The sequence below is a fragment of the Typopeltis vanoorti genome, chromosome 12 (assembly GCF_054136105.1).
Source record: "Typopeltis vanoorti isolate ZY-2024b chromosome 12, IOZ_Tvanoo_1.0, whole genome shotgun sequence".
NCBI lineage: Eukaryota > Metazoa > Arthropoda > Arachnida > Uropygi > Thelyphonidae > Typopeltis > Typopeltis vanoorti.
In genome coordinates, this window is record NC_143560.1 from 61320049 (window position 1) to 61338438 (window position 18390).

The window sequence follows — 18390 nt, forward strand, 5'->3', positions numbered from 1 at the left end:
AGGCTTATTTTTTCACAAGCTTCACCTGTTGTAGTGCACACATGGCAATAATGTGCAATAGGAACCTCTTATATATAGGATCAATATATAAAAAACAAAAAAAAAAGCCATTTGAGATGTTCCCCAAATCTCTTTTAAGAATTCTAGACTCCATATAATAAAAAGAAATAAAACTGCCTAATAATACTAATTTACCAATTTGTTCCATTTTGAGACACATGCAGCAAATACTGAATCTTTTCTATAAAAACATACAGCTTGCATCTATAATTCTTTTCTTATTCATCCTAACTAACTGAGTAGCAATTATTAAACATCACTTTATATTTAAACTTTATTCACTTTACTGTAGCTCAGCTTAACTTTCCCTTATCCTTCATAATACATAAATCACCACACATGATATGTTCATATCTGATAATGTTGAGTGATTCTGGTGACTGTAAATGTTCTAGGACTGACATTTATCTTCAGCCTCTCCTAGAATAACACATCAGTTCAATAGCCACCTCAGCGTCTGAAAAACCTCCATCCTCTTATTTAAAATTTACAGATATTGAAAAGTAATATTAATAGTCTTCTTCCAATAGTCTCACTGTTGTACTGTAGGTTGGAAACTTCTGTGGATAGGCATGTCTCTAAACACATACATTCACACATACTTCATATGTACATAACAAATGATAACATTTAATGTTTTTATTTCAGAATAGTATTATTTCAATGAAATTTATATGCTTTCCATTTTAATTAAATTTTATTATATATTTTATATATATAACAACATTTAAAATAGTATTATTTCAATAAAATGTGTATGCTTTCCATTTTAATTAAAAAGCTGTGTAACAAAGTATTCTCTGCCAGCACAACTTACCTGGTACAGCTTCTCCATTGAATTTAACACTCAAAATATGAGTCTGAACTTCTGTAGGCTTGAAGTTCACTCTAAACTTTGCATTACCTTCAGACTGCACATAATTAGGTACATTTCTACCATTTACTGATACTATAATCTCAAGGTTACCAGCACCAGCTTGACTTGCATCAACTGTATTTCAAATGAAAATAATAGTTATTATCAATGATAAAGAACCTATCTGAAAGAATTTAAAAAATATTTAAAAAAATTTTCCAATGTTTGATTCTCAAATGTTGCAACTGCCCACTCAGTCTCCAAAAGTTAGATAGGACTAAAACAACATCATCTACTCCCCATACAGGAATAAAATATGTTAGCTGTTTTGTTTTATTTTTATTCCCAAACACTTACATGACAGCTACCAAAATTTTACAGCACCAGAATAAGTTAAATCATATCCCTAAAACCTCAGCCAATCATCGAAAAGACATGTGCAGTAATCTACCTTCTAATCAACAGAACTCGCCATTCTGATAATTGAAAGGTCATATAATTTAATTACATGATACTCAGCCATAAGTTGGCTGACATGAAAGGGTCAGTTAATAGATGGGTCATTTTGAAGGTCAGATAAATGGTAGATTATGGTATACATATATTTTTCATATATATATATATATATATACATATATATCAGAAGCATAAATTCAGGGTGTGCTAGGTGTGTGGGCACATCTGCAGAATAGCACAATCAGATATTATATTTTTACATTTATTCCTGTTAAAGACTCCCCAAATTGTTTCCTGGCTTTGCATGATTCAATTAACCACAATATATATGAATCCTCTGTGAAGAGAAGGCTTTTCGATGTATAAACATTGCACCATATTTGCGCTAATAGTCTAAGGTGTGCGGTCACAAACATGGATACCTTAAGTCATTTGAACAGAAGTACAAATGGTGCAGCAGATCAAATTCTCAGAGTTCCAATGGTTTTAAACCACCAAGAAGGTGAGGTTAGGTGTGCGCTGAGACAACAGCACTCAAAAATCAGTGGCTGTGATTGGTTATTGTGTCAACCAATCCAATTGAACATTGTCATTTGTTGTTTTTGTTTTCTGGGTTTCATCTGTCTTGTGTGCATGGAGTGTGAACTAACGTGTTTAGGACACTGATATAAACAAGTTTTTAATATACAATTTTCTATAAATCATTTATAAATTTTTTTTGTCCGTATTTACAATCGGAAACAACGTTGATGATCTAATGAATGTCCCATTTTCTACTAGAGCTTTGGCAGATTGTATGATTGTAGTAGGAGGAGGTAAGCCTTGCCCTCCTCTTCCAAATTTACTATTATATTTACACCTTTGAACAATTCAAAAACACCAACTAAATATAACATCCTTCTTCATTACTGTTTTCTAATATATCTTAAAACAAACACCTGTCTCCCACTCTATACAAATTTGATTAGAATTAATTGATACATTAAAGTATTCAAAGTTATCCTAAAATTAATTGCATTGGACTAATTAAGATGAGCACTGATGCACTATGCAATATTAAAACTTTTATAGATATAAAAGCAATCATATGGTCAAATTGGCATGAATTTTGTAGAGTGGGTTGAATAAGCCATGACAGCACACCCAACAAAATGGGCACTCAGTTGACAACTTCTTCTGCATCTGTCACCCCTCACAACAACTGCATTCAGTAGAGTTATTTGTTCATATTCCTACATCCTTTTACTTGCAGCATATCGATAGAATTCTTGTGGGTTGTCTTTAGATAGCACAGCCAGTTTCTTTTCATACTCAGTCTTAGCTTGTTGCGACTATTCTAGCCTGCTGCTTATAATTTTCATAACGGACATCATGAAATGTTCAAATGGTATTCTTCCACATCATCCGTTTCTTATGAATCTCTTACTTAATAAGATTACACATCCATTTGACTTCTGCCCTGTCTATTCTTCAAACTCTCAGGACACATTCTGATATTGCTTCATTTAAGTATTTTTTGAAAGGTTCTCATTTGCTGTTGATATTCTTCCCATCCATAAACCGATACCATTCCACTGAACTCAGTATACTCCTCAGTTGGTCATGATTTCCTGCTTTGTAGTTTAGCATGTAACCTTTTCTGAATGGAACATTCATAAACTTTGTCACTTCCCAAGTGAGTATCACATGATCACTGTCACCAACTGGAGTCAGAATAGTTATGTCTTTACCTGAAATGCCCTCTGACACTATAATCAAATCTAACACTCTTTCTGCCACATGCTGCTTGAGGAAGTTGTTTTGCAACGGTCTCGTTGTGATTACTCTTTTCACATCCATCATCTCTATTTGTTGATGCCTTTCTTCATCACTAGCAACTGAACCACCACCACCATGTCTGTAATAACATCCCACTATGTAATTGATCTTGTTAGATTCCAACTCACACCAAATGGTTTCAAATTCACTACCATATGAAATACTGTTACTAATTCTACAATCATAATCTGCACACTAACTGGATTTAAATCATCTGATATCATTAGCAGCACACTCCCTCCTCTCCTATCCTGTCTATTCTTCCTAAAAATACTGTACCCTTTACACTTGATACCAGTTCATATGTCTGATTCTGATAGCCACTGTCTGATTCAGCTGTCACTAATGCCTATAATCTGAGGTCCCAACATACTGACCAAGGCAACAAATTCTACCCCTTTGTTTCTGATACTCCTGGCATTCGTATATAGACATAATGATGTACCTGCACGTTCTTTTGTATGCTCTCTTTACTCTTGTTTGCAAATCAAGTTGGACAACTTGTGGATCTCTATTCTTCTTTAGTGCCTTATACATGTACACATCTTTGCACATATTTGATGGATCTGAACTGGATGAGCAGAAAGTGAAAATCGTTTGCTCCTCATAATCATTTCCATCATAATGCCCATTCCCATCATTCACACAGTCACATAACATTATCGCACTTAAACTCATATTCTCACACGTTCCACCCATTATAATTTAGTTTCCTTGACTCTACGTGTTAAGTGTCATACTTTCAAGATACCTGATACAGGCATTTAAGTGCAGGCCATCCCCTCTTATACAAATCCAATCATCCCTCAAAATCGCTCCACAAATCCAAAAACTTGCATACATCCCTTCTACATAGCCTATACACTGAATCATTTGCATTATATCCCTTCTTCTTAATTCATATTCTTGTGGAAACATAGTGTCGGCAACATTCCGAGAAACTACCGGGAGCAACATCAATGGGTGAAATACCAATCACAGTAACACCTAATAAAACACTCAATTATTGTAGAGGAGTGATATTAAAATGGAATCTCCTTGATGTTCCCGATGAGGAGATATGTTCAGAGCTTAAAGATGAGGGAGTGACAGGTGTGAGGTGCATCCTGATACATAGTGATGGTCACCTGGTTCCAACCAGGAACATCATCCTTACTTTTGATTTACCTAAACCTCCAACATCCGTAAAAGGTTCAGGTTAAAAGCAGGATATTTCAGCTGTCCTGTCAGAGCATACATGCCTAATCCACTAAGATGCTTTAAATGTCAAAAATATGAACATGCTCAAACTGCCTGTTGTGAGTCTACCACCTTTGCCCAATGTGGTAGTGAAGAGCATGATAACAAATCTTTCTCTACAAAAAAAGATAAATGTGTCAACTGTCAGGGAGATCAGCCAGCATACTCTTGTGCATATCAGAAGTGGAAAGATGGGGAAAAAAAAATACAAAATATTAAAACAAAACGAAACATATCATATCAGGAGGAAAAAAGAAAGTTAGCCACCACCACACCTGTTCTAAGATCCTCATATGCTGATAAAGTAACAAGTAAGAAAATGTCAACAGGAACTCAAACTTGTATGTCTATTCTACCATATGATAATTTCACCATACCTGAACTTTATGATTGCGAGTGCTTCTCTGTTGAGCATATCAATTGCATGACCTACGGTCTAACTCCAGAGACAATTCCAAAAACGGATCCATTCGATGAGAACCAACTTGTCAAAAAAATTATGGCAAAGATATCACTTAAAGATGGCAAAGATATCACTTATCACTTAATAATGGTATTTCAAGTATCCGCTGAAAGTAAAACTAAACTCGCGAACTGACCCTGACAATCAGACTTATTGAATATTTTACCAGAGGAAGAAATGGACACTGGGCATCCATACTTCCCAAAAATAACTGATAAATATAAATTTGCAAAGGTAAGATTTATATTTACTTCAATCTCACAAGAACCAGACAAGTCTATAAAGACAAAACAACGGGAAAAATTTTACAATTGAACTGTGATATGTTTCAACAGAATATCGATGCTATCAAAATTTTGTTGCAGAAACAAACTTTTCTGTTTCTGTCTACAGGAAACACACTTAAGACCCAATGAGGACCCTACCTTAAGATATTTCAGTGTTGTATGCAAGGAGAGAAACGGAAATGGTCCTGCTAATGGAGGAGTAGCTATCCTAGTGAGCAGCCATACTCCTTTCTATCATGTCCAACTTAATACTGCTATGGAAGCAGTAGCGATTCACCTATCCACGGGATTTCTTATTACAGTATGTTCAATTTATTTACCATTGAGTGTTGAGTTAAATGATATCAATTTTGATAACTTATCTTGCAATTGCCTGAAACCATACTTCTTATGGGTGATTTTAATGGTTACAATACTCAATACCAACACAAATTGACAAGGTAGAATCATTGAGATGATTCTACCTTGTCTTTTCATTCTTCTAGTGCTAACATGGGATGCCAAAGAGAACATATATGAAAGTGATCACTTTACTGTTCTTTAGGGGAACTTTACTATTCATGTTGCAAAGCACATTACATCAATTTTTTACTTAGGTTAAATCCCATGTGAATATTGTAAAAAAATAAATTTGTTTGTCTCGGTATAGTTTGTATTAGATGTTTTTGTAAATAACTCTTTTGAAGCTAACTGTATATACTGCTTTAATAAGAATATCTTAGAATGTTAAAAACAAAGGCAATGTTTTTGTCGCCGAAGCTGTACATGGCGGCATTAGAAAGATTGTTATTGAAACTTGTATGTATGAGAAAGGCTTGCAGGCTCTAAGTGTAAACATCTCCGAAGTCAGTCAGAAAGAGTTCAAACAACTTTCCAATGGCAGGCAACTTACAATCAAAAGAAAACGGAGCAGAACAAAAGGCGTGCCAAACTTGAAACTTAAGATCAAAGACTCATACCGATTCTTTGGGGGTTGCCAAACTTCATGTGAGGTCTCAGAGGAGGCTAATAAAAAGGTACTGAAGCAAGCAGAAGGGGTCTCAGTTCCAGAATTGCTGTCAGAGAGGAGGCTGCCCGATCCAGAGTTGCCGTCAGAGAGACTGCCGGGATCCACGTTGCTCAAGAGAGGAGATTCCCGCTTCCAGAAAGGAGCTTCTCGATTCGAGATGTCACTAGAGAGACTACTTTTAGGCCGCAGACAAGGTTTCAAATTGCCGAAAGGAAAAGTTCCAATTGCCAGAGAAAAGTTTCCAGGCCAGGTTAATGTCAGACATTCACCAGTGTGTTGCGTTTTCATTACAATTTGATGAATCAAACGACTTCAATCTAGTTAATGGCATTTCAAGATTATTCAAATAAAGAAGAACTTTTGAAAATTATACCATTAATGGGAAGGACTAGGGGAGAAGACATTTATTCGGCATTTGATGAATTTGTGAAACAACACAAGCTTCCGCTTTTTAAACTTGCATCTATTGCTACTGATGGCGCTCCTGCAATGATAGATAATAAATCAGGCTTCATTTCATTATGTAAAAACGATGACAAATATCCAAATAATTTTTTAACGTACCACTGTATTATTCACCAACAAGTACTGTCTAGTAAAAGATGTTTTGGATATTACATTTAAAATTGTCAATTCTGTTCGAGGAAAAGCCCTGCAACAGCGGTTATTTAAATTACATAATGTTCACTGGCTCAGCAGAAGTAAATTTTTAGAAAGATTTCTTGTATTAATTAACAATACAAAAAATTTTCTTGATGAAAAAGGAGATATTTATCCACAATTGAGTGATAAAAGATGGTTGTTACACTTATCATTTTTAGTAGATTTCTGTAAGAAATTAAGCAATTTAAATTTAGAGTTACAAGGTAGAGATAAAAATTTAATTGACATGTTAAGTTCAATAAAAACTTTTCAACAATATTTACTTTCATTAAAGAAAAATATAAATGACTGCAAATTTAGACATCATAAATGACTGCAAATTTAGTTGAGGGAGAAATAAATTCAAGATTTAAAGATTTTAATAAAACTGAAATGATTGTATCTTTTATCAGTAATCCATTTCAAGAAAACTTGAACATCACAGAAATTTCAAATAAAATTAGTGGGCTGTTTGATATAAACCAAGCTGAAGTAGGACTTGAGATAAACATTCAGAATAGTTTACATTTAAAATCAATAAACAATGAAGTCATTTGGAAGTATGCACATGAAAAATTTTCAATATTAACTGATATTGCTCGAAAAATTCTCTCATGTTTCGGATCAACATACTTGTCAGAATCCGCTTTTTCAAATATGACCATCATAAAAAATCAATTAAGAAACCAAATTACAAATGATCATTTGGATGATTGTCTGTGATTGACCACTTATTCATATCAACTTGACTATGAAAATATTGCGAGGTCCAAACAATGCCAAATTTCACATTAACTTTTTTTTTCTTTTTTTAATCAACCACCATTTCCTGTAACATGTGAGTTTGTAATCAATCTGTTGTTTTTTCTAACTTGGGTTTTCCAAAATAGAGAAATAACTATTTTATTCCAATATATATATATATATATTTTTTTTTTGTTGTTGTTGTTGTATTAAAATAATTAAGAGTGATAAATAAATTTTTAAATACAGAAATAAAGTTTTTAGTTGTGTATTTTTTTTAGTTGTTTATTTGTGCATAATCAGATATCAGGTTGGGGGAACGTGATCCATATAAGAGAGTAGATCGCTGAATAACTTATATATAAGAAAGTAGGTTGCCGAATAACTTATATATAAGAGAGTAGATTGCTGAATAACTTATACATAAGAGAGTAGATCGGCGAATAACTTTTTTATAGAAAAGTAGCTCACATAGTAAAAAAGGTTGAACACCACTGTTGTAGGGGAACCATGTTACCCTACATGGATGCCCATATGGAAAACGAATGAGGCTGACTGGAGCACTTTTTCCCATCTTGCAAAATTTAGTGCTGACACAGTCAATCAAACATCTTTCAATGAATCAGTAAAGTTATGTAACAATTTGCATTGTCTGGGGAGCAAGAGTCAGCATTCCAAGAACATTATCTCGATTTCCACTCTACCCAAATCCTTGGTAGAACCCAGAATATCAGAACAACCAAAAGATCAACACAGAGCATGGGGTATATTTTGTAGATATCCAACCATATTAAGCTCAATACCTTTGAAATGTCCTCAGGCCAAAGCAAGTTATGTAAGATGACAGAGTCAAAAACAACCTTGAATCCAATTTACCTCATCAGTTAATAAAATGACCAGTGCAAAAATTGTATGGAATAAAATCTGGAAAATGAAAGATAGATACAAAACACACTGATTGTCTACCTTAGACCATAATGGATGTCTTGTTGTTATTGTTGATCCCAAAGCTATTGCAGACACTTAGGGAGAAAATTTTGCCAGAACCTCAGCAACTGCTTCATATCCTCCTGGATTTTGAATACTGAAAGAGTAGCAAGAGAAACAAAGGCTAAAATTTTCAACCAGTGGGCTTGAGCCATGCAATCAATCATTTGTTAAGGAGGAACTAAAAATAGCCCTTTAACTGTCACCCTAGTGCAGTAGGACCTGATGACATCCATTATGAAATGATAAAACATCCATCATCATCTTCTATGGATCTCCTCTTAATATATAACAGAATATTTGCATTGGAAGACCTTCCAGATTCTTGGCATAAATCAGTTGTTATTGCTATCCCAAAACAAGGAAAGGATCCAACACAAGAAATTAATTCATCACGAAGGTATTTTCTTGATCATAAATTATTAAAATAATAATATTTGGTTCACAGATCAAGTGTTGATCAATTTTATTAAACTGAACCAACTAGTTTCGCCACACTTTAACTGTTGGCATCTTCAAGGCACTTATAGGTTTAAACAATCTCACAATTATGCGTAACTGCAAAACTGACAAAAATAACTGTAAAAAACTGACTAGAATAATTACAAATAGAATAGTATCGAATGTGAGTGAAACACTTATCGTGTGTACAAGGTTAGCTAGCTGTTGCTAAGGAACTTTCTGTAGTTTGTATTAAAGTTCATTTCTTCCATTTTTAAAGTTCTGATTAGGGTTTTCCATATCTCTGGGAGTATTAGGCCTTGATTTCTGTTAAGGTCGACAGTAGAACGAGCGACTGTGGCTGCTTCTTTGAAAATTCTTGAATGGTAATCTTCCTCTATGTAAGTAGAACAGCTTTTGGCCCACTTGATGACATGGTTAGTTGTAGAGAAATGAGACGATAGGTCAGAAATATCCTGTCAGTTGTTTTTGACATAGCCAATGTGTTCCTTATGCTTGATTTTGAGGCTTCTCGAAGTCTGTCCGATGTAACTAGAGCCACAAGCGCATGGAATATTATAAACTCCAGCATATTTATAGAAAGAATGGTTGTCTTTTGGAGATCTTAGTAGTTTACGAATAGATTCTATTGGTTTAAATGTTACTCTTATTTTGTGTTGTTTGAGGAGGCTGGTGAGCTTGTTGGAGATGCCACTTACAAACGGAATTGCAATCGTTTTTATATATATGGAATATTATGGAATATCTTCTTTTTCTCTTTGTGGTGGTTCAGAGAAAAGGACTTTACTGACTAGTCTTCTTGGATAGCCGTTCAAATACAGATTGTTGGAAATAAATTTTAACGCATCTTGAAGGGTCTCTTTGTCCGTTGCGATTCGCATCACAATGGACAACAAGACCCTTCAAGATGAGTTAAAATTTATTTCCAACAATCTGTATTTGAACGGCTATCCAAGAAGACTAGTCAATAAAGTCCTTTTCTCTGAACCACCACAAAGAGAAAAAGAAGATATTCCATATATAAAAACGATTGCAATTCCGTTTGTAAGTGGCATCTCCAACAAGTTCGCCAGCCTCCTCAAACAACACAAAATAAGAGTAACATTTAAACCAATAGAATCTATTCGTAAACTACTAAGATCTCCAAAAGACAACCATCCTTTCTATAAATATGCTGGGGTTTATAATATTCCATGCGCTTGTGGCTCTAGTTACATCGGACAGACTTCGAGAAGCCTCGAAATCAGGCAAAAGGAACACATTGGCTATGTCAAAAACAACAGGCAGGATATTTCTGGCCTATTGTCTCATTTCTCTACACCTAACCATGTCATCGAGTGGGCCAAAAGCTGTTCTCCTTACATAGAGGAAGATTACCATTCAAGAATTTTCAAAGAAGCAGCCACAGGCACCTGTTCTACTGTCAACCTTAACAGAAATCAAGGCCTAATACTCCCAGAGATATGGAAAACCCTAATCAGAACTTTAAAAATGGAAGAAATGAACTTTAATACAAATTACAGAAAGTTCTTAGCAACAGCTAGCTAACCTTGTACACGCTATACGTGTTTCACGCACGTTCGATACTATTCTATTTGTAATTATTCTAGTCAGTTTTTTACAGTTATTTTTGTCAGTTTTGCAGTTATGCATAATTGTGAGATTGTTTAAACTTATAAGTGCCCTGAAGATGCTAACAGTTAAAGTGTGGCGAAACGTGTTGGTTCAGTTTAATAAAATTGATCAACACTTGATCTGTAAACCATATATTATTATTATACAAGCAATTAATTATTGACTTATTGCTCTGACCAGCTGTCTTTGTGAGATAGAGAAAATGATTAATGCCAAGACTTCTGGTATTTAGAAAGCACCAAGTTTCTCTCTGGTTGTTAGTCATGAAGAAGTGCATCGTCAAATAGAGATGGTGGGTGCAAAAAGGGTAATCATAATGAGAGACTTTAATTATCCAAATATTGATTGGGCAGCAGTAAAGTCTCATGAGAAGAATGAAGCTAAATTTATTGAGTTGTTGCAGGACAACTTCCTCAAGCAGCATGTGAAAAAGGAACTTGAGGTCAAAAAGTGTTAGATTTGATTATAGTGTCAGAGGGTGTTCCAGTTAAACAGGTAACTATTCTGACTCAAGTTGGTGACAGTGATCATGCGATACTCACTTGGGAAGTGACTAAGTTTATGAATGTTCCATTCAGAAAAGGTTATATGCTAAACTACAAAGCAGGAATTTATGACCATCTGAGGAGTATACTGAGTTGAGCAGAATGGTATTGTTGATGAATGGGAAGAATATTGACAGTGCATGGAAAGCATTTAAAAAGTACTTAAATGATGCGATATCAGAATGTGTCCTGAGAGTTCGAAGAATAAATAGGGTAGGAGTGAAATGGATGTGTAATTTTATTAAGCAAGAGATTTGTAAGAACCAGATGATATGGAAGGAATACTGTGCGAATAAGAACGATATCCATTATGAAAATTATAAGCAGCAGGCCAGAAGGATCACAACTGTTGTACAAAAGCTAATCTGAGTATGAAAAGAAACTGGCTCTGTGAGCTAAAGACAACCCACAAGAATTCTATCGATATGCTACAAGTAAACAACAAAATAAATATGAAAAATTAACTCTACCAAATGCAGTTGGTGTAAGAGTGACAGATGCAGAAGAGGTTGTTCAACTAATGAGTATCCATATTGCTAAAAGCTATCAACCTAGTGTATGAAGAAGAGGTATTAGAGCTATTGCACAAACTGAATAAGAATTCAGCAATAGGGACTGATGGGATATCAGCACGTGTGCTAAAACAGTGTTTAGCTAAACTGATTATTCCTTTGACCAGGCTGTTCAATATGAGTCTCAGAACAGGAAAGATTCTGCAGGAATGGAAAGAATGTATGATAATTCCATTGCACAAGGGTGGTCCAAAGACTGTCCAACTATTGACCAATTAGTGTCTCAGGAGTGGTAGTAAAGATTTTGGAAAAATTGGTTAGGGCTTGCATTCAGAAATGGTTCGACAGCGAATCTCTACTTTGCAATGAGCAACATTTATTTACTTATTCTTATGGCAAAAGGAATACAGAACAGCTACATGTCAATGTCCAGTCTGGAAAGCCAAAGCCTCATCCATCACTTGTGGATGTCCTGTAGGCCACCACCATGAAATTGGCACCTTGGGCAGTCGTTCACAATATGAGTAATCATCTGAGCAAAGAGAGAACAATCACAATATCGGTGGTCTAACAGCCCCCATTTATGAAGTAGGTAGCTACATCTGCCCTGGTTAGTTCTGATCCTGTTGAGTGATGACCAAATCATCCTAGGAAGAGCAAAACCAGGCTGCAGAGCACAGGAATCTTCTACCAGGAAGCTGTTTGTTGGGAGATTGTTGGACCAGTATTTTCTCCATGTCAGGTGTTGTTGGCAGGGAAGTTGAAGAGAGTTCGTCAATGGACCAGAAAGGCTTTCTAGATTTTAGGCGAAGACTAGGTGGATTTATGAGAGTCTGGTGCAGGAGTGGGTTGCTCATTGCTTTATTAAATTCTTTAATTGAGGCTTGTCTTCTCCGTATGTTTGGCGGAGCAATGTTAGATAGGACAGGCAGCCAGGAGAGAAGGGTGCTTCTCACTGTTCCACTAATTGTGTGCATGGTAGAGTTTAGCTGGGTGTCTATAATGTTAGTGTGTGCACTTGTTTCCCAGACAAGGGCACAATATTCTGCTGCAGATGGGTTTACTAAGGGAAGGTCATGTTTAGCAACTTGCTCACATTCTATAATAATGTTACCATTGAACTAAACAAGGGTAATGGATACACCGTGATACTTTGGATTTTTAATGCTTTTGACAGAATACAGCATGGAAGACTGTTGCATAAATTGGAGAATATGGTTTTGGATTATAAAATATTCACATGGTTAAGAAGATGGCTGACTGACAAATATCAAAGAGTGGTATACAGTGGATGTGAGTCTGCAAGATTTAAGGTACTAGTGGTGTACCACATGGATCAGTCCTTCGTCCACTGTTATTCAATCTGTACATTAATGATATTAGGAAGGATTTGACAGGCAACATACAGTTATTTGCTGATGATGCCAAGATAGGTATGGTAATCAGGAATGCAGCTGATATGCAGTACTTGCAGCATGATTGAATAGGCTGGAATTATGAGCATGGCAAAATGGATGTCAGTTCAATGTAAAGTCATACACTTTGGTGTGATTAGAGATCCAATGTTGTATTATATTGGTGGGATTACGGTAGAAGGAACTGAATAGGCTAGGGATCTTAGAGTGTTAGTAAACAACAAGTTGAAATTCAGGGGATAAGTAGCAAAGATTGCAAATACAACTCGAAAGATAATTGCAATGCTGAAACAAATTTTAACATGTAAAGATAAGGATGTCATTTTGCCTCTTTAGAAGGGGAAGATTGTTAAAAATGATATCAGAATTGTGGAATACTGTGACAGGAAAGGTGCCAGAAAGAAAAATATATCAGGAAACAAAGAAAAGCAGAGACAGAATAACAATTCTGTGTTACTCAAATGCTTCATGAGCAGAAATTAAAATTAGTCATAGTGGAAAAATCTAACTCTCTTAAAAGTCTGAAGGACACAACAAATATTCCAGCAGATTATCATAATACTAGATCCGCATGGATGATTATGGATATTTTTGAAAAAAGGGGAAAGGCAAATTCATTCCTTATGTTAAAACATTTCTCTCTCAGAAAAGTCTTCCCCACAAATCAAATTATGGGGAAGTTATTAGATAGCACTCCATCCCTTCCTCCAGCAAAAAAACTTTCTGCAGAAAATAGCCAAATGTAACATCACTAGTTCAACCTGTGGACCAGAGTGTGATTGAGACCATGAAATGATTGTATAGAAAAACTCTGATGTTGGACTTCATTATGGTAGAGAAAAATACTCTTTTATTTTGGAAGTCTCTAACAATTAAAGAATGCTATCAATAACATTTCTACAGCCTGGACAGAAGTTAAAAGTAAAACAGCTGAAAAATCATTCAAAAAAATAGTGTCCGATAACTTTACGAATACTGAAAATAATTTGGAAGTGGAAGACTTAAATAATAGGGCAAAAATTGATTCTGATATTTAAAAATCAATTCAAAATACTGACATCTGCAAAGACTAGGATGAGGAAAACATTAACAAGTGTTTAAATATAGACAAAAATGAAGCAGGATTATGAAAAAATGACTGACAATGACTTAATCCAAAATCTGAAAGAACCAATGCTGATAGCAGGATTAAGCATTTTTCTTGACAAGGACAATGTTGAGGAACTACAACCAGCTTACAAAGTAAGTTGTAATGAAGTCCTAACAGCTGCAGAAACATTACTTAAATTCGTGGAAAGTCAAGATGATGTTGATTACATGTGTTGCTGAGGTTGCTTCCATAAATGAGTTTCCACTCTTTCCTCCTGGTATTTTGGAAAAAAAAAAAAATAATGGGGAGGAGGGATGTATAGCTTGGAAAAACACCAAAGTATCAAGCTTCTAGTAATTGGGCATGTGAACAGGCATTGAGTCAGAAGTTTGCTAGTTCTTTGCATTTCACATAGGCTATGTATAGGTCTCCTCCCAGTCAAGTAATTTTGATTTTAATTAATCCATTACTGTCGTAATGATATTTAAAAAGAAATGGAACTTGTTAACTTACTTCCCATCCTTAAAAAAACTATTCCCAAGAAAATGCAACTAGTTGTTAGTTCCAGTTTATTCTGCATTTGTAATATATAATATTCCAATGTTTTTAGTATATAAATTTATTTTCTATTAAACAACCTAAATGGTTATATAAATGAAATACATATATGCTTTGTATGCATGTTATTTCAATAGCATCCAAATGCCATTTTAATTTCAATGTTTGCTTTGCATTCCTACAATTACTGATGTGTAAATACATCAAGGCCAGTAAAGGTATTAAATTCTTGCCATATTATTATTATATAAAACCACTCAATAATTTTAAGCTTATATGGAACATTATGACAATTCCAACAATTACAAATACAAATTTGTTTCAAAAACTTATAAATGTAAAAGATAAAGGAAATACCTACTTGTAAAATAAACTGGCTTTCCTACTATTCCATTATCAACATCATTCACTTTCACTCTTCCTGAATCATATGCTTTTACCAAATATGGACTTCCTGCAATCAACTGACCATCAACTCGAACTTCTACAGAGTGGTCACCTAGAATTTTCAAATACACAAATGTTAGTTTTATATCTGTAAATTTTTCACACATATATGTAATGATATATCTTCAACCTACTTGGTTTTTTTCAAGAATTCCTTTGAAGAGTATATCAATTCAATCAATGATGTTTGAAAATCTGTACTTATTAATATAATTACAGATTTCCAAAGAGCTACAACTGTAAAATAAGTCAATTCCTGAGTTGTGCAGGAGGAATGCTGTGGAGTTTCTGGATGCATGCAGTCAGCTTGATATACAAAAGGATTTATATAAATGCAAATGTTTTTCACTTGAATGGAATGGATTCAGAGAAACTAGCATGTTTAGGAGGATGCAGGTGAGTATGAGTGCAGGCATCATACAGGTGAGTGGGAATGATGCTGAATGTAGCTCCCCCAGGTTTGTGAGGGAGAATGTAGAATGACTGGGGTATTGCTGTTTATGTATACTAATACCAGAAATATTCAGAATAAAGGAAAGAAGTTTTCAGCATTAGTTAATTTAACCTGATCAAAAGTTACAGGTATCAGTGAGAAATGGTTGATGGAGGATGATATAGTTACATGAGATAGAATGCAAGGGACATAGCATTTTCAGAGAGGACAGAGAGAACAGAATGGGTGGAAGATTAAACTAATGATAGCTAAAGAACTGAAGCCAAAAAGAATAGAAGTACAGCAGGAGGACAGGGATGCAGACAACAGTTCATTTCAGGCTGTATAGTATGAGATCAGTGCCAACAGGATAAAATATATAGTTAGTTTGCTATAGGGCAGAGGATAGATGGAAGAATTGTGGATGGCATGCATTGGCAAATTAGCATAATGAGTTAATGAGTACAGATAACTAATTGTTATGGGAAACTTCAATCCAGAAAGCACAGTGTGAAATGAGGAACAGTCAAAGGTAGGGAAGCAAATATAATATATACATCAGTTTGTCATAATTATCTGCCTCATAATTCTTTCTTAACAGAAAATTCTGCCTGTCTGGCACTCTCCCAGGCAAAGACCACATGACCGCTTTTCCCAAGTAGATGCAGCGTGGCTATAATGGTTGCTACTAATTTCTCTGATGATGTGACCAGATCCAGCACTCTTGATCCTTGAGTCCTCACCAATACAGGTTGTCTCATATAATTATCACGAACAGGTGTCCCTCTGGCAGCAGTACTACTCATTGTTGCTCATGTGATCATAGAGATACACCTCTACTGACAAATAGCAACAATGGTACTGAAGGAACTTTTAAAATAAAGTTTATCCTAGGACTTATAATTACGAAGAACTTTTAAGCCAACACAGTGATGCAAAATAAAAGTTCATTACTTCGAAGGAAAAGTTTCCAATACCCCCCCCCCCCAATTCAATGGCATCTTCTCCTTGATGGGGTGGTGGTATTTGTGTGTGTGTGTGGTAAGAACCTGTGTATCCCTATGATCACATGAGCTATAAAGAGTAGTACTGCTACCAGCAGGATACCTGTGAAGTCCTGCAGAAATGGCATTTGTATCCACAGCACCAGACAAACCAAAGAATAAGCATTCTAAGTTTAATCCTTGCTGCTGACTAGAGGAACTTTTTTTAAGCCACTCTTTGACTGATTCCCAAGTTAGTCGACCTCTGGCTCAGGCAAGTAGGGTGGAAACTCAGGTTTTAACCACAGAACTCAAGAAAAAGATGGTATAATCACACTATTTCAGAGAATAATACATTGTGTTAGGGACCACAAGATGGAGGCAGTTGTCTGCCATATTCTCTTCACCTGATGCTGTTTAAAGTTGTTGATAGTTTTGGGACAGCTACCTTTGACTGGCTAAGGGTGGAGATTGATTTCCCCGCAATCTCTAAAAGATAGGGATAAAATACCCTTGCATATTCCCCTATGGCATAAGTGGATTACTGCTACTAGGGGGAGGCCAGATGAATGAAGAAGGGGATTAGGAAAATTAGTCACTCTGCCCTTCCAACCCCACCTTGTAAATATTTACTTGTCATAAAATAAGCATTACTGAATCTTCCTTGAATGGACTTAAATGGTTAATGACCCAAGCCACAGAAAAGGGTTATGAAACTCAAGAAGTTTATACAGAGCAGGGACACTTCAGAAACCATGAAATTAAACAGATAATGAATTGATCTAGAAGGAATGTAAGAATTGAGATGCAAAGTAAGGGAAAGTATAAAGCATTTCAAAAACAAACAAAGAACAAGGTACTGACATAAGAACAGCAGATGAACTCACTGAGATGAAAAATGAAAAATTATCCTCAGAATAGAGTCACTCACCACTCACTCAGTTATATATGAAAGGATTGCTGGAAGAAGTGAGATGGAAACTGAGAGTGAAAATTGAAAATCATTAGCTTGTTACAAAGATATGATAACAGCAAATTAAGAACGGCTATGATGGCAAATAATTTGATACATAGGCTATGTAGAAGTAGGGCATGTGAATTTTTTGATGTGGGAGAATACAATGGAAGAACTAATTTATATAAGAGGTGTGTCCTACACCCCCTCTTATATAAAGGGACCAGATGAGCAGATAGTATGATCTGTTCTTCTGATCCCCGTTTTGTTAGATGAACTGAAAAAACTAAAAACAATCTGATGTCTAATGGATACAACAAACTACCATTCAAAAAAGTATTGATAATCATCATCCTTCCTCCTGACTACAATCTGATGTGAAAAGAATTTCAATATCCCACTTTAAAGGAACTTCAGAACAAACAGCACGGATTCTTCAATATTTCAATCTATATACTTCCTTCAAACCAGCTCGGAAACTGTTTTCCTTTCTAGCATCCACAAAGGATGCACTACCATCTCTTTCCTTACCAGGTGTCTATCAGTACTCTCCTCATGCCATCATTGTTATTTCAGATAGAATGTCTGTTCTGCATTGATTAAAACTGAAGAACATCAAGAGTATATTAGAATTTTGAAATCTGACAAGTCTGGCCTTCCTTTGCATGCCATTAACACTAGGGACAGAGTTCTATGGAACCAGACTAAACTTCAATCCATCAAGTTCAAATTTGCACATCTCAAACACTATGAAATCATTCAAACCTGACCTGATCAGACTGCATGCTGATATA

The 18390-nt window shown here is 35.3% G+C and overlaps 1 protein-coding gene across 1 annotated transcript in view; it reads right to left on the minus strand.

Moving 5' to 3' along the window:
* The window catches only part of jbug (filamin-type immunoglobulin domains fbug), an 879391-nt gene that overhangs the window by 303254 nt on the left and 557747 nt on the right, over nucleotides 1-18390 (minus strand). Inside the window, exons 29-30 of the mRNA XM_090401914.1 lie at nucleotides 15140-15277; nucleotides 878-1051 (exon numbers count right to left, since the gene is read on the minus strand). Coding sequence (XP_090258040.1) covers nucleotides 878-1051; nucleotides 15140-15277 — 312 coding nt within the window. The remainder of the gene's footprint in view (nucleotides 1-877; nucleotides 1052-15139; nucleotides 15278-18390) is intronic.